The sequence below is a fragment of the Pan paniscus genome, chromosome 17 (assembly GCF_029289425.2).
Source record: "Pan paniscus chromosome 17, NHGRI_mPanPan1-v2.0_pri, whole genome shotgun sequence".
Lineage (NCBI taxonomy): Eukaryota > Metazoa > Chordata > Mammalia > Primates > Hominidae > Pan > Pan paniscus.
In genome coordinates this window covers 67,796,342-67,816,762 of record NC_073266.2, presented here as the reverse complement: position 1 = coordinate 67,816,762, position 20,421 = coordinate 67,796,342, and the positions used below count along the sequence as shown (strand labels likewise).

The window sequence follows — 20,421 nt, the reverse complement described above, 5'->3', positions numbered from 1 at the left end:
AGGCAGGATAATCGCTTGAACCCGGGAGGCGGAGGTTGCAGTGAGCTGAGATCGCGCCATTGCACTCCAGCCTGGGCAACAAGAGCGAAACTCCGTCTCAAAAAATAAGTAAATAAAAATAAATAAATAAATAAATACATAATAAATAATAAATAAAATAAATAGATAAATAAATAAAGCCTGGCTTCCAGGTTCCATCTTACAGCTGTTAACCAGAGTTACACCTGGTATATCACATTTGTATATTTGTAAATTTGTATATCACATTTCACAAGAAATAATCAGGGATGAGCATACAGATCTATGTTTAAGAATGTTCGTTGCAACTTTATTTAGAATAATATTTGAAAATGTTCTAAATGCTAAACAATAAATAAATGGATAAGTAAACTGTGTTTAGGCTTATTGTGCAGCTTATAGAACTAAAATAAGATTTGATATTAGTTTAAGAATTGTTTTTAAATAAAAATAAAATAAATAGAAGCCGAACCGTGCCAGGCCTGGCAGAAGAATGACAAGTGGGAGGAGTAAAAGCCGGAAAGAGTGGTGGCAGGTGAAGTCGGAGACGACAGAGGAACTGGTTTCCTCCGCCCCGCAAGGCACACAGCCTGCCGACGCCCCACTAATACATGTGGAAGGGGAAAGAGACTGAATGGAGGAATGAATACAACTTGATCCAGGTCGTGCTTCGGAAGCGGTCACTTTACCTGTGAACCTCTATGCCTGACAAACGGCCAATGTACGGAATCAACCACCAAGATGGCGGCGCCCGTGAAGAATCCGCAATTAGGTCGCCGCCATGTGTCGCCTAGGAACGTACGGAATTCGACCCACTTACGGAATCGGATTCCAAGATGACGGCATCTATGAGGAAGTCACGCAGTAGGTGCAGCCATGTTGCCTGTACGTCGAGGCCGTACAAGCAGCCGCCGTACGGACTCTACTGACAAGGTGGCGGCGCCCTCGGGAAAGCCACATATGAGCGCGGCCATGTTCCCGGCGAACATATGGATTCGGCCACCATACGGATACGATAAGCAAGATGGCGGCGCCTGAGTGGTCTTGGGGGCTCTAGGCCGGCCACCTACTGGTTTGCAGCGGAGACGACGCACGGGGCCTGCGCAATAGGAGTACGCTGCCTGGGAGGCGTGACTAGAAGCGGAAGTAGTTGTGGGCGCCTTTGCAACCGCCTGGGACGCCGCCGAGTGGTTTGTGCAGGTTCGCGGGTCGCTGGCGGGGGTCGTGAGGGAGTGCGCCGGGAGCGGAGATATGGTAAGTAGCGGGTCCAGGGAGGGGTTCGGCGGTGGAGGTCGGTCGGTTGGCAACAGTGGGGTCTGTCGGCCGACTCAGGGGTCTGTGGTGAGCCATAACCGGAGTCTGTGGACTGAACGGCGGGAGTCTATGGGCAGAATGATGAACCATCTGGGAGTTCTATGGTGAGCCACGGTGGGGGGCTCCTTAATAGAAGTTTAGTGGGGGCTCCGTGTGGCAGTTCCGTGGGAAACCATGATCGGGGGTTCTTAGGGCAGAGGGATAAGCGGGTTGTAAGGAGTCACATTGGGTGGTCTGTAGTGAGCCGTGACGAGGAGTCCGTGTCCGGGTATCCGTGGACAGCCGCGACTGGGGGTGGGTGCGGGTGCCAGGTGGGTCTATGAGATAAACAGGGAGGGGTGCGTGGAGAACCGCGATGGGAAGTCCGCAGTGAGTTACGCGGGGTCTGTGAGGCGCCACGATGGAGGGTCGCCATGACCCATTAGCGAGTGTGGACGCAGGGAGCGGGTGTCGGTGGGTGCGTGATGGGAAGTATGGAGCAGAGTAATAGGATGTCAGAGGAAGGGATGGGGGTCAGTGGGGACTGTGATGGAGAGGTTTTTTGGGGGCCCCGATGTGAAATCTGCAGGCAGAGTGGGGATCCCTGCTGACCATGGTGGAGTTGTAATGGGGGGATTTGCCGCCACGGTGGGGGTTGTTTAAGGATCCGTAATGGGGGTGTCCTGCAGGAGGGAGATGGTTCAGACCCAGAGCCTCCAGATGCCGGGGAGGACAGCAAGTCGGAGAATGGGGAGAATGCGCCCATCTACTGCATCTGCCGCAAACCGGACATCAACTGCTTCATGATGTGAGCGCGGGAGAGATGGGCGGGGCTGACACTGGCAGGGTGGGGTGAGGCCGATGGGCCGCGCCCCTCACATCTCCATCGCCTGCCCCATCCTTTGCAGCGGGTGTGACAACTGCAATGAGTGGTTCCATGGGGACTGCATCCGGATCACTGAGAAGATGGCCAAGGCCATCCGGGAGTGGTACTGTCGGGAGTGCAGAGGTGAGGGCCATGGATGGACAGGGAAGGCAGGTGGGGCTTCAAGGGAGGAGGAGGAGCCACAAGGGGGCGTTATGGGGATTAGTGATACACGTCTGTGGTGAGCTGGAATGGGGCTCCATTGTGAGTAATAGAATATCCCACGGGAAGAGGCAGCTCTGCCCTGGACAGGGGTGCAGAGTAGGTGGGTGGGTCAGTAAGGGAGCGAAGAGGAAGAAAGAGGTTTTGGGACCATTCAAGCCATCCAGTGCTCACTCACTTTGGCCCTACTCTCTGCCCCACAGAGAAAGACCCCAAGCTAGAGATTCGCTATCGGCACAAGAAGTCACGGGAGCGGGATGGCAATGAGCGGGACAGCAGTGAGCCCCGGGATGAGGGTGGAGGGCGCAAGAGGCCTGTCCCTGATCCAGACCTGCAGCGCCGGGCAGGGTCAGGGACAGGGGTTGGGGCCATGCTTGCTCGGGGCTCTGCTTCGCCCCACAAATCCTCTCCGCAGCCCTTGGTGGCCACACCCAGCCAGGTGAGTGGCTGCATAAAGTGAATGGATGTGTAAAGTGGTTCCGTTTCAGCCCTGCCTGGGTCCATGATTTCTGTTCTGGGCCCCCTCCTGCAGCATCACCAGCAGCAGCAGCAGCAGATCAAACGGTCAGCCCGCATGTGTGGTGAGTGTGAGGCATGTCGGCGCACTGAGGACTGTGGTCACTGTGATTTCTGTCGGGACATGAAGAAGTTCGGGGGCCCCAACAAGATCCGGCAGAAGTGCCGGCTGCGCCAGTGCCAGCTGCGGGCCCGGGTGAGCATAGACAGAGCTGGGTAGGGTCAGGTGTGGGAGAGCTGGTGGGTCCATGCATGGTTAGTTAAGTCTAGGCATGGATAAACCAGGTGGGATTGGGCCTGACTGTATCCTGACAGGTGGGAAGGGGCCTGTCATGTCCAGATGAATGGGGCATGACCTGGTATGCTGGGCTGGCAGAACACCCCCACCAACCCTGGGTAGACAGAGTGGGGCCAGGTGTTTTCATGTGGTCATGCATGTCAGTACAGATCAGGCAGGGCTGAGCATTCCTGGCAATGAGGGGTAGCGGGGAGGTGTGTCTGGGGAGGTAAGGCCAGGCCAGGTGGGTAGGGCTAGGGCAAGGCCGCCCTCCATCCACCTGGGGCTGACCTGGGCCTTCCTCCTGCCGGCACAGGAATCGTACAAGTACTTCCCTTCCTCGGTGAGTCCAGCCCCCCAGGGTGGGGCAGGGCATGCGGGCAGGGCGGTCAGGGCCAGTCCTGAGATTCTGCCCTGCAGCTCTCACCAGTGACGCCCTCAGAGTCCCTGCCAAGGCCCCGCCGGCCACTGCCCACCCAACAGCAGCCACAGCCATCACAGAAGTTAGGGCGCATCCGTGAAGATGAGGGGGCAGTGGCGTCATCAACAGTCAAGGAGCCTCCTGAGGCTACAGCCACACCTGAGCCACTCTCAGATGAGGACCTACCTCTGGATCCTGACCTGTATCAGGACTTCTGTGCAGGGGCCTTTGATGACCATGGCCTGGTGAGCAGACAGGAGCATCCACTGGTGGAAGGGTGGAGGTTACAGAAGCAGAGAGTATCCCTAATGAGGAGACAGAGGGTATGGAAGGCTGATATGGGACATGAGTAGGTGGTGGGGTTGTCACGAGTGGGGCAGGTGGGTCAGTGCATGCCCTGCTTGCAGCCCTGGATGAGCGACACAGAAGAGTCCCCATTCCTGGACCCCGCGCTGCGGAAGAGGGCAGTGAAAGTGAAGCATGTGAAGCGTCGGGAGAAGAAGTCTGAGAAGAAGGTGATGGAGAGGGTAAAATGGATGTGGAAAGGCAGAGGGTGGGGTTGAGGGAGAGGCAGAGGTCAGAGGCTGAATGGGGCAAGAGCCAGAAAGGGCTAGAATGGAGCAAGGGTCTGGGGTCTGGGGCTGACTTTGACTCCACCCTGACCTGACTTGTCTTGCTCAACAGAAGGAGGAGCGATACAAGCGGCATCGGCAGAAGCAGAAGCACAAGGATAAATGGAAACACCCAGAGAGGGCTGATGCCAAGGACCCTGCGTCACTGCCCCAGTGCCTGGGGCCCGGCTGTGTGCGCCCCGCCCAGCCCAGCTCCAAGTATTGCTCAGATGACTGTGGCATGAAGCTGGCAGCCAAGTGAGTCATTCCTGAGGGGTTCAAGGGAGTCAGGAAGTGCATGGTAGGGCCTGACCACAGCCTTCTGTATGTCTACCAGTCAATCAGCTATCCATCAGTCACCAAACAGCCACTACCCACTCACCCATTCACCTACCCACCCACCCACCCACCTGCCCGTGTGTCCATCCAGCCACCATTCCGCCAGTCACCTATTTACTTCTCCTTTTGCCATTTGCGTCTATTTTGCCATTCTCACTTACTGATCACCTCACTCATTCTGTTGCTTGCTACCTTCCCTGCAGCCGCATCTACGAGATCCTCCCCCAGCGCATCCAGCAGTGGCAGCAGAGCCCTTGCATTGCTGAAGAGCACGGCAAGAAGCTGCTCGAACGCATTCGCCGAGAGCAGCAGAGTGCCCGCACTCGCCTTCAGGAAATGGAACGCCGATTCCATGAGCTTGAGGCCATCATTCTACGTGCCAAGCAGCAGGCTGTGCGCGAGGATGAGGAGGTGAGCAAGCAGGGGCGCAGCAGAGCAGGGCCGGTACTTTGTCATTCCCAGCCTTATTGTTCCTTCCATTCCATGCAGAGCAACGAGGGTGACAGTGATGACACAGACCTGCAGATCTTCTGTGTTTCCTGTGGGCACCCCATCAACCCACGTGTTGCCTTGCGCCACATGGAGCGCTGCTACGCCAAGGTTGGGGTGTCAGACTGAGGGGGCGGACCATGTGGGAACATCAGTGGGCCAGTGGGGGACAGATTTGTTGTCTGGGTGGTGTCTTGGGAGGGCATGCAGCGCACATCCACAGTTCCCTCCATTTGTGCTCATCCCTCGCAGTATGAGAGCCAGACGTCCTTTGGGTCCATGTACCCCACACGCATTGAAGGGTAAGTGAGGGTGCCACGCAGAGTGAGAGGTGGGGGGTTAAGGCGGGGGTCAGAAGTGGGATGTGTGTGGAGCTGGGGCAGGATACGGGCACCAGCCAGGACAGGTGGACCTCCCTTCCCTCCCTCTACTACCCTCTCTACTCCAAATCCCCAGGGCCACACGACTCTTCTGTGATGTGTATAATCCTCAGAGCAAAACATACTGTAAGCGGCTCCAGGTGCTGTGCCCCGAGCACTCACGGGACCCCAAAGTAAGGTTTTCCCTCAGCTCCTCCCATTTTGCCCCTCCTCCCTGCCTCGCTGTCCCACATTCATCCCTTCCTTCCTCACCTCACTTTTCCTTCACTTTTTCCTCTCAGCTTCCCTGCTGCTTTACCCTCCATTCCTCCTTTTCCATGCCTCCTCACCGTTCCCTGAACCCTCCATTCTTTTCCTTCTCCCTCCTTGAGCCCCCATTCCTATTCTCCCTTATCACCGCTATTCATCCCCCCAACCTGGCCTCCTTGCAGGTGCCAGCTGACGAGGTATGCGGGTGCCCCCTTGTACGTGATGTCTTTGAGCTCACGGGTGACTTCTGCCGCCTGCCCAAGCGCCAGTGCAATCGCCATTACTGCTGGGAGAAGCTGCGGCGTGCGGAAGTGGATTTGGAGCGCGTGCGTGTGGTAGGTTTCTGTGCGGTTTCGGTGCTGCATGTGGTAGGTTTCCATGTCGGACGTGGCCGAGGGCAGGCGGGGCTGCAGGTGTTCCTGCTTAGGACTCCTGCCGCTCCCTTGGCAGTGGTACAAGCTGGACGAGCTGTTTGAGCAGGAGCGCAATGTGCGCACAGCCATGACAAACCGCGCGGGATTGCTGGCCCTGATGCTGCACCAGACGATCCAGCACGATCCCCTCACTACCGACCTGCGCTCCAGTGCCGACCGCTGAGCCTCCTGGCCCGGACCCCTTACACCCTGCATTCCAGATGGGGGAGCCGCCCAGTGCCCGTGTGTCCGTTCCTCCACTCATCTGTTTCTCCGGTTCTCCCTGTGCCCATCCACCGGTTGACCGCCCATCTGCCTTTATCAGAGGGACTGTCCCCGTCGACATGTTCAGTGCCTGGTGGGGCTGCGGAGTCCACTCATCCTTGCCTCCTCTCCCTGGGTTTTGTTAATAAAATTTTGAAGAAACCAAGGAAGCTGTCTCCACATTGCTGCGGTTGCAACTGTTCCAGACTTCTGGATAAGATGGGGGGCGCCTGCACCCCGGGAGAGCCCAGGGACCCACATTCCCAGCCTCCCACGGGCAGAGGGTCTACGCAGCGCGCCTTCAGTGTGGTGACACCGCCCACGCATGCTCCTGTCTCCCACCCAGAGCTGTCGTCCGCTGTGGACGCCAGGCCCCGCCTTTTCCCCACAAGCCCCACGTTGGGGATCCGCCTCCTGCAGGGGCGCGCCCTCCCGCGTGCCTCAGTTTACCTGCGGTGTGGCACCGCCCCTTTCCCCGCCCCGCGCGCTCCCACAGCTGTTCGGCGGGGAGGAGGGAGCGGGACACGACCCCCCCTGGGGTTGATGTTCGGAGGGACCCGCGAACACAGGATAGACCCCAGCGAGAGGTGGGAGAGGAGAGCGCCGGCAGGGCCAGGGAGTGCGCAGGCGCGAAGCAGCTTCCTTGCCGCGTTCGGTATCCGCTGTGGAGACCGCGGGAGGGAAGGGAGGGCGCAGGCGCAAGCCCTCCCCGACCACTTCCCTTCAGGTTGAGGCTGGAAAGCGCATGCGCCAGCTAGATGGGCAGCGAGGAGAGCCGCAACTGCCAGTCCCTCGAAGGGGTTAGCTGTCGTTGAACGTCAGCACGCAGATGCAACTGGCTCTCGGCAGGGGGGCGCGCGCACCGCTGCGGAGCGCCGGCCCGTAGGCGCGGGAGCCTCCCTATTAAGGGCACGCGACGTCGAGGCAATAGTGCGCAGGTGCTTAGCCAGAGGCGGAGCCCGAGAGGCAGGCAGCGGACTTCCGGTTCCGGGAGCAACGAACAGCCGCGGAGGCGACAGCTACCGCTTCAGAGGAGGCGGCCGCGGAGGAGGAGGAAGGGGAGGAGGGCGAGGCGGGAGGTGCAGGAGGGACCCTCGCCATGGGTCCACGGGCCTAGAGTGGCGGAAGATACCGGCCTGGTGCCAAACTGGTGAGACAGCCTTGGGGCTGGACGTGGAGAGCGCTCAGGCGGAGGATGGGAAGGAATTGTGGCTCAGAACGCTGACGGGGAGGAATGAAGGGCCCTCAGGCCGATAAGGGGGAGGAATGGCGGCGTCGGAATACTGACGAGGAGAAATGGGGGGATTTAGGCTGAGGACGGGAAGGAATGCAGCTCTGAACTCTGACAGGTAGGAGTGTCGGGATCCTGGGACGAGGACGGAGAGGAATGGTGGAGATCAGAACGCTAAAGGGAGACATCGGGGCATCTGAAGTTGAGAGAGAAATGGGGGTTCAGAACTCTGAGAGGGAGAAATGAGGGGCCCTCAGGCTGATGACAGGAGAAATAGAGGCTTTGGAATGCTGAAAGGGAGGAATAGGAGGCCCCATATAGAGGACGAGGAGCAGTAGGGGATCAGAATGGTGACAGTTAGGGATGGCATGATCCCGGGACAAGAACAGAGAGAATGGAGGAGGGTTCGGAATGCTGAGGGGAGAAATTAGGGTCTCTCTGGATGGTAAGGGAGGAATGGAGGATGAGAACAGTAAGGAGGAGAAGTGGGGAACTTTTTGGCTGTAGAGGAAGGTTTGGGAGCTCAGACTAGGGAGAAATTGTGGGTCAGAACATTGAAGGAGAAGAAAAATAAGGGGGGAGGTCTTGGGCTGAGGAAGGGGAGGCATGGGAGGCTTCCAGTGTGAGGAATGGAAAAGATGAGGGGCTGTTCAGGCTATGGGTTGGAGCAGTTGTGTCTCGCAGAGGAAGTCGAGGTTGTAACACTGAGGTAGCAGGATAAGAGGACATCAGGCAGAGAAGGAATGGAGTGGTTAAAACACTGAAGGAGGGAAATTAGGAACTCCTGGGTCAAGGAAGGGGGGAATGAGAGACTACTGAAGTCAAGTAGTGAGGGCAAGAGAAATGGGGCCCTTTGGGACTGAGGATGGGGACTATGGGGGTTTTGGGGTGATAAAATAGAGGGATAGAGGCCCTTAGGTCAGTGACAGGGAGGAATGAGGGGGAAGGATGAAAAGTTTCTGGATTGGCAGTGAGGAGAAATGATGGGTTGTCAGTCTGAGAATAGAGAGGAGTAGGGGATTAGGACACTGAGAATAAGAAACAGGGATCCTTGGGTTGAGGAATGATGATATCCTAGGCCCAGAATAGGAAAGAATGGGGTGAGAATATGAGGGGTTTCTTTTCCATATATGGGCTGGTTGCCTGTGGCAGGTCTTAGGGCTTGGGCAAGCACTAATGGATACCAGTGATTTGTGTGGCCTGGGGCACAGTTTTGTCCCTTCCTAGAGCCTCAGTTTCCCTCATCCCTTCCACCCCCTTTCAGGCTACTGCTGCTTCCTGTGGCCTCCATGGCTGAGGACTGGCTGGACTGCCCGGCCCTGGGCCCTGGCTGGAAGCGCCGCGAAGTCTTTCGCAAGTCAGGGGCCACCTGTGGACGCTCAGACACCTATTACCAGAGGTACTGGGTGGGTAGTGGGCAGAGTCAGGAGTGGGGTAGAGCCTGATTCTGGTAAAATCAAATGGTGTGGTTAAATTTATGGATGAAGTTTAAATTATGCACATACAGTTAATCCTTATTAGCGGATTTTATGTTTGCAATTTCACCTACTTAATAAAATTTATTTGTAACTTAAAAGTCACTACTCACAGTGCATTTGTGATTATTCAAGAATATGTACAGAGCAGTGAGAAACTGTCACTCAATGCGTGTATTTCTAGCTGAGGCTGAAGGAGCCCTTTTCAGCTTTAATACTGTAAACAGGTGTCCTTTTCGTGGTGTGTTTAGTGTCACATTTTTCTAATTTTTGTACTTTTTGGTGATTTTGCTTTTTAAAATGGTCCCCAAGCATAGTGCTGAGGTGCTGTTTAGTGTTCTGAGTGTGAGAAGACTTATGTCGTGCTTTATGGAGAAAATACAAGGCAGATAAACTTTGCTGGTTATCTGAGTTACAATGCTGTTGGCTGTAAGTTCAATGTTATGCATCAGAATTATGGTACAACCAGAAAAAGAAGGAAATTTGCCAATATGTGCACAAAGCTGCTTCAGAAAGTACAGAAAGCATTTATAGTCTTGAAGCTATGTAAGAGATGAGAAAGCAGCTACATTGGTGGGTTCATGAAATGACGATCAATAAAGCATAGTTGACAGCATTGTTGAGGAAAGCCAAAGTCATGTTACCCTGGGTTAGGAAAATATTAAGGTTATATCAGCTAGTGCTGGCTGACTTGCACATTTCAAAAGGCGACATGGCATGAAACATGTTAAACCTGCATGCAATGCAGGTTCTGCTGATCAGGAGTCTTCCGAAGAATTTTAAAAATACCTGTTAAGTGTTGTACAGGAAAGGGGTTGTGTGGAAGAGTGGTTTTCAATGTCAATGAGATTGGCTCGTTAAACAAGAATATTGGCAAAAAACCTTACAGAACACATACGGCCTCCAAATCCCCTGGTTTGAGTCATTCAAAGACCATGCAAATAATCATTTGTAAAAAAAAATGTATTAAGTAATGTGTGTTTAAACAGAAACACACACAAAACAAAAGTTCAGATGCTCTCAGGAACCTAACCCTGTATTTCTTCTAGGAGCAATGGTTTTGTATTCAATGTTCATGACAGCTTTGTAGAACGTAACTACCATAACTAATGAGAGTCAACATAGATGTTTATAAGCATTTACATGTGTTTAAGAAACATTATTAAGTTTCTATATTCTTTCTGATTTTTTAAATCTAAGCTGCTATCTTTCCAGGTAAATATCAAATTACAAATTACTTTTTGTTTATATTTAGTTATAATTTATTCACATATTTATGTACTTGTATAAAACTTTCAAAACTTAAAAGTGCAGTTGTCAAGAACTGTAAAGAACCTGAGATTTCATTCTTAGGACAAGATAATAGTGAATTTGTCAGAATTTTGTAGATGCTGGTAGGAGGGGTAAGACTCCTGGGTTACAGATCAAAGACAGTTTATTACAACAGTTGCAGGATCCAGAATACAGTAGTCTCCCCCTTATCTGCAATTTCATTTTCCACAACTTTAGTTACCTACAGTCAACCACCATCCAAAAATATTAAATGGAAAATTTTAGAAATAAACAATTCATTAGTTTTGAATTGTGTGTCGTTTTGAGTAGCGTGATGAAATCTCACACCATCCCGCTCAGTCCTGCTCGAGAGGTGAATCATCTCTTTGTCCATATCCATATCCATATCCATGTTCTAGACACAACCTGCCTGTTAGTCACACAGTAACCATCTCAGTTATCAGATAGAAAAAACACAGTACATATTACATTAGGGTTTGGTACTATCCACGGTTTCAGGCATCCACTGGGGAACTTGGGATGTATCCCCTGCACGAGAGGGGGAATTACTGTATTACTATTTTTGTGCCAGTTTCTGAATCCCAATTCCTACAGCATGACGTGAAGAGGGTTGTATTATTATAGGAAAAGAACTGTGAGCTTAGAGAATCAGGTTTTTTTTAATAATATTAAGACAGTAAGTATGCTTTCCCTTTGGAAAAAGTATACTTTCCCTTCCTTCTATGGAAGGAGACCCTATCTCTTATCTTCCAAGGTTGTTTGCTTTACAAACATCCTTGGAAAGATAGTTTATCAAAAAGGACAATCGTTGTCTCTCTTGCAGGGCATACAAAAATGCAAGAAACCCATGGGGGTCCCAAAATCAATTACTTATACTTTAATTTGTATGTAGTTGCATTTGTTTATATGTTTTTAAAACATATTTGTGTTTTCTTTACTTGATTATATACTTGGTACATAATGCTAACATTTATATGTTATATTTGTGTTATATATATATAACACAAATATAATATATTTGTGTTCCTATTTGTGTTTATTTTTACTTACATGAAATAGTTCCAGTATTACTAGTATTATATGTTGTAAATATGTTCATCTGTTTACATTTATATTGTTTCTAATGTTTCTATATGTGTTGGTATTTATATTAATTTTTTTATGTTTTCAAGGTTAGTTGAGGTGGGGCTGGGCAGGGCTCACAAGCCAATTCCAGGCTGCCTCCTGTATCCTGCCAGCCCTGTCAAAAGGTTGTATGAGTGAAATGGCATTGGCTCCACCTGGGTGCTAACCCATCATGGCCCATCCCTAGCCCCACAGGAGACAGGATCCGAAGCAAAGTTGAGCTGACTCGATACCTGGGCCCTGCGTGTGATCTCACCCTCTTCGACTTCAAACAAGGCATCTTGTGCTATCCAGCCCCCAAGGTACTTCACAACATGAGATACCTAGGTAGGGGTGGATGTGCCACCCAACACCCAACCACTGACCCATATTCCTCCTTCCCTTACTTTCCAGGCCCATCCCGTGGCGGTTGCCAGCAAGAAGCGAAAGAAGCCTTCAAGGCCAGCCAAGACTCGGAAACGTCAGGTTGGACCCCAGAGTGGTGAGGTCAGGAAGGAGGCCCCGAGGGATGAGACCAAGGCTGACACTGACACAGCCCCAGCTTCATTCCCTGCTCCTGGGTGAGTGTTGGTCTAAGGTGAGCCAGATGGGTGAGGGTTGTGATTGGGGGTGCTCTTGGAGCCCCACACCTGCCTTTCCCATCCCAGGTGCTGTGAGAACTGTGGAATCAGCTTCTCAGGGGATGGCACCCAAAGGCAGCGGCTCAAAACGTTGTGCAAAGACTGTCGAGGTGAGTGGCCTCCAGAGGATGGGGCATCGGGAGATAGGAGCTGGAGCAGGTTCAGTGTCATGCTAGGCTGGGGGTTGAATGTGGATGTCAGGACAGAGGCTACTGGCATGGTTGGAGGTTGGATATTGGAGATAGCAGGCATAGGTAGAGGTTGAATAGTGGAAGTCAGGGCACAGGCAGTGAGTGAAGTCAGATGTCTGTTGCTTCCTTTCCACTTTTCTTCTTCCCTCTTCCTCCCCACAGCACAGAGAATTGCCTTCAACCGGGAACAGAGAATGTTTAAGGTAAGCACAACCTGCTTCCTCTTCACAACTCTGCAGTGGGAGCAGGATGTGATGGAGCTGGTAGAGTCTGAAGGGATGATGATGGGTCCACAGGATGAAGAGTCATTTTATAGGGTGCTCTCCATAGGTCAGCAGACACAATAATGGGAATTAATGGGGTAATTAATCCCCATTACCATTAGTGCATCAGTAGACACAGTGATGAAGTTAACAGGGGACCAGTAGACATACTAATGGCCTCAGTGATGGTGACTAACCAGACCTTCTCAGATACGGTGATGAGGCTAATGGGGGACTAAAATTCATGGTGATGCCAGCTGATGTAGGGTCAGTAGACATGGGAGGACCAGTGCTTCTGGAGCAGGCCCGTGATCTCGTCCCTACCATTCCTGGCAGCGTGTGGGCTGTGGGGAGTGTGCAGCCTGCCAGGTAACAGAAGACTGTGGGGCCTGCTCCACCTGCCTCCTGCAGCTGCCCCATGATGTGGCATCGGGGCTGTTCTGCAAGTGTGAACGGAGACGCTGCCTCCGGATTGTGGAAAGGGTGAGTTGGGCAAGTGGAAAGAGCCCAAGGCTCACCTCAGCCCCTGGCCCCCATGGGCTTGGCCCCATGCTTCATGCCTCTCCTCCCACCTGCCCCCCGCCAACAGAGCCGAGGGTGTGGAGTATGCCGGGGCTGTCAGACCCAAGAGGATTGTGGCCATTGCCCCATCTGCCTTCGCCCTCCCCGCCCTGGTCTCAGGCGCCAGTGGAAATGTGTCCAGCGACGTTGCCTACGGGTGAGTTGGGCCGGAGGGAGCAGAGCTCATTCTGCTGTTAAAATCGTCGCTGCCTCTGCTTCCTTTCAACCTGGCCTTGCCTACCTCATGTCTTTCTTTTCTGCCTAACCCTATGCTCGCCTTTCTGGCCCCGCCTACCTGCCTCTGTCTGCCAGCACCTTGCTCACCGCCTGCGTCGCCGTCATCAGAGATGTCAGCGACGCACTCCCCTGGCTGTGGCTCCCCCAACTGTGAGTGCCTCACGCCACCCTCTGTCTGCCTGTCCCATGCATGCTTTCTGCACTTAGGGTGTGGGGAGTTTCTGTGTCTGCCTGGTGCCACGAAGCTGAAACCACCCTTTCTGATCTTTCCCAGGGTAAACATGCCCGCCGCAAGGGAGGCTGTGACTCCAAGATGGCTGCCAGGCGGCGCCCCGGAGCCCAGCCACTGCCTCCACCACCCGCATCACAGTCCCCAGAGCCCACAGAGCCGGTGAGGCCCCAGTGGGTGGAGGGAAGGCACAACCCTGACCTTACCCAGTACCTGCCCTGACCCCACCCCATTTGCCTCTACAGCACCCCAGAGCCCTGGCCCCCTCGCCACCTGCCGAGTTCATCTATTACTGTGTAGACGAGGACGAGCTAGTGAGTGGCCCCACCCTACCTGGATAAGCCTAGACTCTCAGGACGCTTGGTTAACTTCAAAGAAGCAGATGCTGGAATGAGCCTATTGGGGAACAGCAAGGCACAATAATGGGTCCTAGGATGGGATGAGTAGATAATGGAGGACTAATACGGGGTCAGCAGGTGCATGACAGTGCTTCATGTCGCATATACCAACACTCTGGTAGCTGATGTGGGGATTGACAGAGGAGCAGCTAGCACAGTGACTGGGGTTCACCTAGGATGAGCGACAGAGTAGGCACAGTGATGGGAGCTAATAGAGAGTTATCAAAATGTTGCTGGAAATGGGGGTCAGAGACATTTTCTTGGTAGCTAGTGGTGGCCTAGGAAATACAGCAGTGGATACTGTAGTGGAGCAGCCACAGTCCTAATGGTATCGAGGGCCAGCTGGCACAGTGATAGTGGCCAATGTTGAACTAGCGAATGCTGAGGAGTGACTAGTGGGGAGTCAGGAGGCTGAGACTAGTATGCAAGTAGCTCCGTCTTATGGGGCTAGAGGAGCACCAGGACCAGCACTGGAATAGGCGTTGAGGATGGCCTCTCCTAGTCCTAGTTGACAGCACCACCCATTCCCCCCACCCCAGCAGCCCTACACGAACCGCCGGCAGAACCGCAAGTGCGGGGCCTGTGCAGCCTGCCTACGGCGGATGGACTGTGGCCGCTGCGACTTCTGCTGCGACAAGCCCAAATTCGGGGGCAGCAACCAGAAGCGCCAGAAGTGTCGTTGGCGCCAATGCCTGCAGTTTGCCATGGTGGGTGGGGCAGGAAGGGTCAGGTGGACGGGATAGGTTGGGCCAGGCGCCCCAGTGCCTGGAAGTGGTGGGCAGGCTTGGTAGGTGGGTGGGTGGGGCAGTAGCTTTGGTTGAGGATTAACAGACATTGTTCTTGGCTTAATGAGTCTAGGTGGCATTGGTGTTGCTAATAGGAGACTAGCAGGCTCAATGATGAAGGGCTCATATGTAAGCAGATTCCGTGCTGGGACTGATGGGAGATTAGCAGGCATGTGGAGCCGGGCAGGGTGGATGTGATTGGTCAGGACACCAGGTAGCCATAGCACCCTATCTTTCCCCATAGAAGCGGCTGCTGCCCAGTGTCTGGTCAGAGTCTGAGGATGGGGCAGGATCGCCCCCACCTTACCGTCGTCGAAAGAGGCCCAGCTCTGCCCGACGGCACCATCTTGGCCCTACCTTGAAGCCCACCTTGGCTACACGCACAGCCCAACCAGACCATACCCAGGCTCCAACGAAGCAGGAAGCAGGTGGTGGCTTTGTGCTGCCCCCGCCTGGCACTGACCTTGTGTTTTTACGGGAAGGCGCAAGCAGTCCTGTGCAGGTGCCGGGCCCTGTTGCAGCTTCCACAGAAGCCCTGTTGCAGGTGAGGGCCCTACCCTGTCCTGCCTTCCCAGCCTCACCCAGCCGCATGCCAGGGAGCTGAGACCAAGTCTGCTGCAATCCTCCCTCACGCAGGAGGCCCAGTGCTCTGGCCTGAGTTGGGTTGTGGCCTTACCCCAGGTGAAGCAAGAGAAGGCGGATACCCAGGACGAGTGGACACCAGGCACAGCTGTCCTGACTTCTCCCGTATTGGTGCCTGGCTGCCCTAGCAAGGTGGGGGCAGTGATGGATGTTCTGTTGGTGCCGTAGCGGAGTGGTCTGTAAGCAGAGTGATGATGAGCCATGATGGTTCTCTTGAGCAGAGCAATAGATGTGCTGATTGCGACGTTTCTGCAGAATTACCCCGCCTGTCTAACAGACACCCTACCTCCCACAGGCAACTAGCTTTGCCCGCTTTGCTATCCAGCTAACAGAAAAACGGAGGTCAGTGAGGAATGGGAATGGGAAAGCTTTATAGGCAGAGAGATGGACTTTCTGTGTTGAAATGTGACGGAAGTAGGATTTGTCAGCACAGTGAGGGGTTGGCTGATAGAGACTTTCCTCAGGTGAACTCTGCCCTTCTAATGGTTGCCTGTTTCCTACTTCTCCCAGGCAGTAGACCCAGGCCTGCCTTCTGTGAAGCAAGAGCCACCTGACCCTGAGGAGGACAAGGAGGAGAACAAGGATGATTCTGCCTCCAAATTGGCCCCAGAGGAAGAGGCAGGAGGGGCTGGCACACCCGTGGTCAGTGCTGGGGATGCCCCACCCTGCCCTGACCCTGCTGTAGCCCCAAGAACCACATTGACCATGGTGTTAATTCTTCTCTAGATCACGGAGATTTTCAGCCTGGGTGGAACCCGCTTCCGAGATACAGCAGTCTGGTTGCCAAGGTGTGCCCCACACAGTGAGGGGTGGGGAAGGAGTGGGTGTTGGCCAGATGTGGGCCCTGAGTTTTGAAAGTATAGCCGGCAGTTTGGCATGGTGTGGTGGGAGGTAAAGGCCCATACCCACTATGCTGATCACAATTAATGAGGGGCATGTGTGTAGGACCCTAGAGATTTCTCCTGAGATCCAGCCCAATAGCATTCCAGGTTAGGACTCTCCTTCGGGGGTAGGGGAAAGACTTGGTACTCTATCATGAGATTTGAAAGAAAAAGATAGGGAGTCTGGTCCCTATTTTCCTAAGGAATTTCTATAGGGGTCAGCTTTAATATATAAATTCTTATTCAGAGGATAATCATTTGGGTCTTGAAGGCCTTTAGAGTCTCCAGGAGACCTCTGGGTGGGTTGTTGCCTGACATTGAGCAATGTGTATCAGAGAAATGCTGCTGGGCTTGCCTGGGCAGTGGTATGGGCAGGAAATCTGGGTTCCGAGCTGGGTTTGTGAGCTGGGTTCACACGTAGTTGTGTGATCCCTGGTTGCCCTGCACTTCCTGGAGCGGCCTCTGTGGAAGGGCTTGGGCTGGATCTCTTGAGCCTTTCCTGAGCCTATTGAGGTTATTAACTTCAGATGCCTTGCAGAACTGTCCCTGTAGTCCTGGCATAGAACAAAGGGTAGATGCCTGTAAGGACTAGGGTGGTTGGGAGGACAGAGGAATGCTGGCTCCTGCAGAATATTGACAGACCCTGCATAGAGCCCCAGACACTGGCGATGTAAACTATTGGCCTAAGCACTTGGATTCCTTTGCTCCTACAAACCAGCCCACCAGGCTAGAAACCCTTTCATCTATACTTGGCCAATTACAGAAGTATTGATTGAGTTCCTGTTGGGTGCACAGCATTGAGGACAATGAGCCCTGCAAAGCTTACCCTTCGGGAGACACAGGATACCTACCTTCAGGGAGCTTATAATCTGACTATGTACAAGCTGTCTATAATGGTAGTTTTTAGAAGATATAAAAAAAGATAAAGGATAATTAAGGGGAAGTGGATGGAGGACACAGAATAGTAGGAAATGGTTTTGTAATGCTCCATTGCGCACATAGCAAACCTCATTCAACATACAGACCTGCTCCCTTTTCCCTAGGTCCAAAGACCTTAAAAAACCTGGAGCTAGAAAGCAGTAGACTGGAGGCTTCTACAGACTGTAGGATTCAAGGTGATATTTGCAGACTGGCTTTATGAGAGACAACACTGATCTACTAGGGGCTGGACCCTAGATTGGTTGCCAGGGCTTGTGTGTGAATCAACCCTAGGAGGAAAAACCTACTACCAAACCAGAAGAGCAGGCCTAAGAGTACTTTGAGCTTCTAGAAGAAGTAAGCGGGAAAGGAAGAGAAAGAGTAGAAAGTTGGTGCATCTTCTCCCCAAGAGCCTGAGTATAAGAAGTTGGATTTTAAGGGTGGGGGAGCTGGGTTGGAGAAAGGTAATATAATTAAAGCCACCACAAAACAACCTAAACAAGCCATGTTCATGAGTAATTGTAAGTGGCTTCTGGATGAGACCTGGCAGTGTCTCTACATACTTCCTCAGGGAGATAGCAATTGAAAATGTAATTGAATAAATAAGGAAAGGAACTGCTATTTGGTGTGTTCCTCTGTGGACCCAGTTTATTTAATCCTTAAAATAATCTTTTTGGGAAGACATTGATTTTGTCCGTTTATGTGGATGGGAAAACTGAGACTCATTAATTTGTCCAATGTCGAACAGCTGGTGTTAGTAGAGCCTAGACTCAAACCCAGCTTTTAAAGCCCTTGGTCTTTACTCCACTAAACTGTAACCTGTAATCCTGTATGCACTAACAGGAGTTTTCGGTGACCTTGAAAACACAGATTACTATAATTACTATAATAAATCCCTTATATTCCTGTCTCTAGCATGGTTTAGGGAGTGCCAAGGCTCAATGTAGATGGGGTCACCTTGTCAGAGCATCTGTTCATACAGAAACTGGGTTTCCTGCAGACCCCAGGTGCTGCATAGGATTCCTCAAACCCTACAGGATATATCTCCCCACTGGCTGCTGTCCATTTTGCTTGTTACCCTGACTCCCCCTCTTCAGCCAGAGCAGTCTTTGTAACTAAAGCTGCCAGCCTGGCTCATCTTTCCTGACAACGTGCATCTCCTGCCCTGTGATCACCTTTGTGCTTGGCTCCTGCCCTCAGCCTGAATGTGTTCTAGGAGGCTGAATTCCTGCTTCGAGTCCTGCCCAAGAGCCAGTCTTGGCTCAGCCCTACCTCACTCTCTCCCAATTCTTCATCCATAAAGTGCCAAAAAGATTAGACCTGTAATTTGTTAGCCAGCTTTACAGGGCCAGGACTGAGTGAGTGCCTCCTTAAACTTTGTATCCTGTGTGCCTCCCTTGCCTTACCCTAGTCCCAGCCCTGCAGCTTTAAGTAATTCAGACATGGATTAGCCATTTCCCAGTTCTGTCTCATACAGTCCAGCCTCTGCCACCTTCCCCACCCCTTCCTTTATTCCATCCTAACTAGTTCAGCCCTAGTCAAGACTGGATAGACTGATACTGCTTTGTTTCCCCCAGGAACCAACCACCCAACCCCAGTATTCTGGTAATTTTGACAATGATCTATATGAAATTTATTTGATTGACATTTAGACTCATGAGTTAAGCTTCTGCTGACCATTTATGTTAGGGTACAATCAGAGGAGCAGAACCACTAAGATAAAGATTATGTATATATGTATTTTAAGGGATTTATTATAGGGATCTGACCGCATGCCATTGTGGGAGCTGGTTAAACAGTCTCTGTAAGGCTGTTGTCTTTGCATCTAATGCTGGAGCTTGAAGTCTGCAGGGCAGGCACTCGGGAAGGGAAGATGGATGTAAAGTGTGGGAGACCGAGGACACAGTGGAGCCCACGAGCACGAGCTGGAACCCACGAGGATGGCCTGGAACCCATGTCAGTCTCTCACCAACTCCAGCTTCGATGATGTGGGTGTCCTGCAGAAGAAGCTGGTGCCCTTCCTCACAGAGTTAAATATGCATCTGGCCCAGGAATTAGAGAAGCTGAAAGGATGATCCTGGGGAAGGTGGAGCAGCTGCAGGCCTGGCTGCAGGCCTGACTACTGCCCACACCAACGAGGTGATCTAGCAGATACATGGCAATGTGTGAACTGCAACAACGCCTGGTGCCCCAGCACCAACCTTCCAAGTGTAAAAACAATATGCTGCTGCTTCACTTCCGCCCTCCGGTTATCAAGCAAAATGTCTCTTGTGGCCCGTCTTACTGGAAGAGAGTTCCGGGAAACATAGCCTCACCAAGGTGACACATTACAAAGCCACCCTACCATGAATCCGCTCCCAAGGGTCTCACTGCTCACCTGAGGATAACTCAATATAACTATGTTGCTGAAAATGCAAAGCTGAAGACCATGGATTTCATGGTGATTCCAGCAAGTACAGAGATTCTATGAAGCCCACCCAGAAAAAACTTGCTGGTCCTGGCTATTTTTGTGTCATTTATTCAAGTATTGAGAACCTGGCCTGTGGTAGGCACTGTACTTAATACTAGGATACAGAAATGCAAAAGATACGGCCCATGCAATTTTATTAAATGCATCAATACGTATTACAAATGGTGAATGGATTTCCAACTTTATCATGGAATTTAATGCTGAATATATAGAATTCAGAAAATTGTTGGGAGGACAGCCCTTTTGTGAACCTTGTTTGGGGCACAGTAGGAATTGGAAATAATTTAGTTTCTATCTCTAAGCTGTTCTATTTTAAAATTATTTTTAAATTTTTATTGTCCCACTTACATGCTTAGTGTTTCTTTTGGGAGTGGTTTGGTGGGAAGTGTTGACTGCCTCTGAGAAACTGGGATAGTGGGTGGGAAGATCAAGGTCACTTCTTTCCAAGGACCCTGAGCGATTCACTTACTTAGGCCGCGGGGGCGGGGGGTTGGCTGAAGGCTGAGGCTCTTGGTGCTCAGCACTGGCCGGACACCTTCAACCTGCTGGTGGGTCCGCCAGGGGGCGCCGGGGCGAGAAAGCCCGTAGTTCCCAGCCACAGTCACCCACCGGGGCCCTGGAGGCACCGCCCGTCACCCATCACCCCTGGCCTGGCCGCCCTGGGGCGTGGTCTTCGTCCGGCGCAAACCCCAGTACTTGGGCTAGGGTCAGAGGGAAGCTGAGTCCCCCTCTTCAAATAGTGGTA

The 20,421-nt window shown here is 52.4% G+C and overlaps 2 protein-coding genes across 55 annotated transcripts; both read left to right on the top strand.

The window, feature by feature from the left end:
• The first annotated feature begins 592 nt into the window (after positions 1-592).
• CXXC1 (CXXC finger protein 1) lies at positions 593-6,523 on the top strand. 5 transcript variants are annotated; one of them, XM_034943715.3, is made up of 16 exons: positions 1,028-1,272; positions 1,351-1,436; positions 2,001-2,119; positions 2,220-2,320; positions 2,602-2,837; positions 2,931-3,110; positions 3,508-3,534; positions 3,612-3,857; positions 4,020-4,139; positions 4,297-4,481; positions 4,766-4,973; positions 5,052-5,162; positions 5,304-5,353; positions 5,508-5,604; positions 5,863-6,015; positions 6,131-6,523. In XM_034943715.3, the coding sequence occupies exons 2-16, from the start codon at positions 1,434-1,436 to the stop codon at positions 6,275-6,277; spliced, it is 1,983 nt and encodes a 660-aa protein (XP_034799606.1). In that variant the 5' UTR covers positions 1,028-1,272; positions 1,351-1,433; the 3' UTR covers positions 6,278-6,523. The 5 variants fall into 5 exon arrangements, with proteins under 5 accessions (XP_008950833.1, XP_003827264.1, XP_034799606.1 ...); XM_055102425.2 differs by having other exon boundaries at positions 1,030-1,272; positions 4,020-4,127; XM_008952585.3 differs by lacking the exon at positions 1,351-1,436 and having other exon boundaries at positions 593-1,272; positions 4,020-4,127.
• Positions 6,524-7,072: 549 nt separating this feature from the next.
• MBD1 (methyl-CpG binding domain protein 1) lies at positions 7,073-20,023 on the top strand. 50 transcript variants are annotated; one of them, XM_055102697.1, is made up of 18 exons: positions 7,230-7,507; positions 8,853-8,987; positions 11,669-11,783; positions 11,875-12,041; positions 12,129-12,211; positions 12,455-12,495; positions 12,892-13,038; positions 13,145-13,273; positions 13,429-13,503; positions 13,628-13,744; positions 13,828-13,896; positions 14,520-14,687; positions 15,010-15,309; positions 15,402-15,539; positions 15,918-16,049; positions 16,134-16,195; positions 17,332-17,403; positions 19,058-19,195. In XM_055102697.1, the coding sequence occupies exons 2-17, from the start codon at positions 8,878-8,880 to the stop codon at positions 17,369-17,371; spliced, it is 1,893 nt and encodes a 630-aa protein (XP_054958672.1). In that variant the 5' UTR covers positions 7,230-7,507; positions 8,853-8,877; the 3' UTR covers positions 17,372-17,403; positions 19,058-19,195. The 50 variants fall into 50 exon arrangements, with proteins under 50 accessions (XP_014197822.1, XP_034799597.1, XP_054958672.1 ...); XM_055102696.1 differs by having other exon boundaries at positions 19,051-19,186; XM_014342336.4 differs by lacking the exon at positions 17,332-17,403 and having other exon boundaries at positions 7,073-7,507; positions 19,051-20,023.
• The last annotated feature ends 398 nt before the right edge of the window (positions 20,024-20,421 follow it).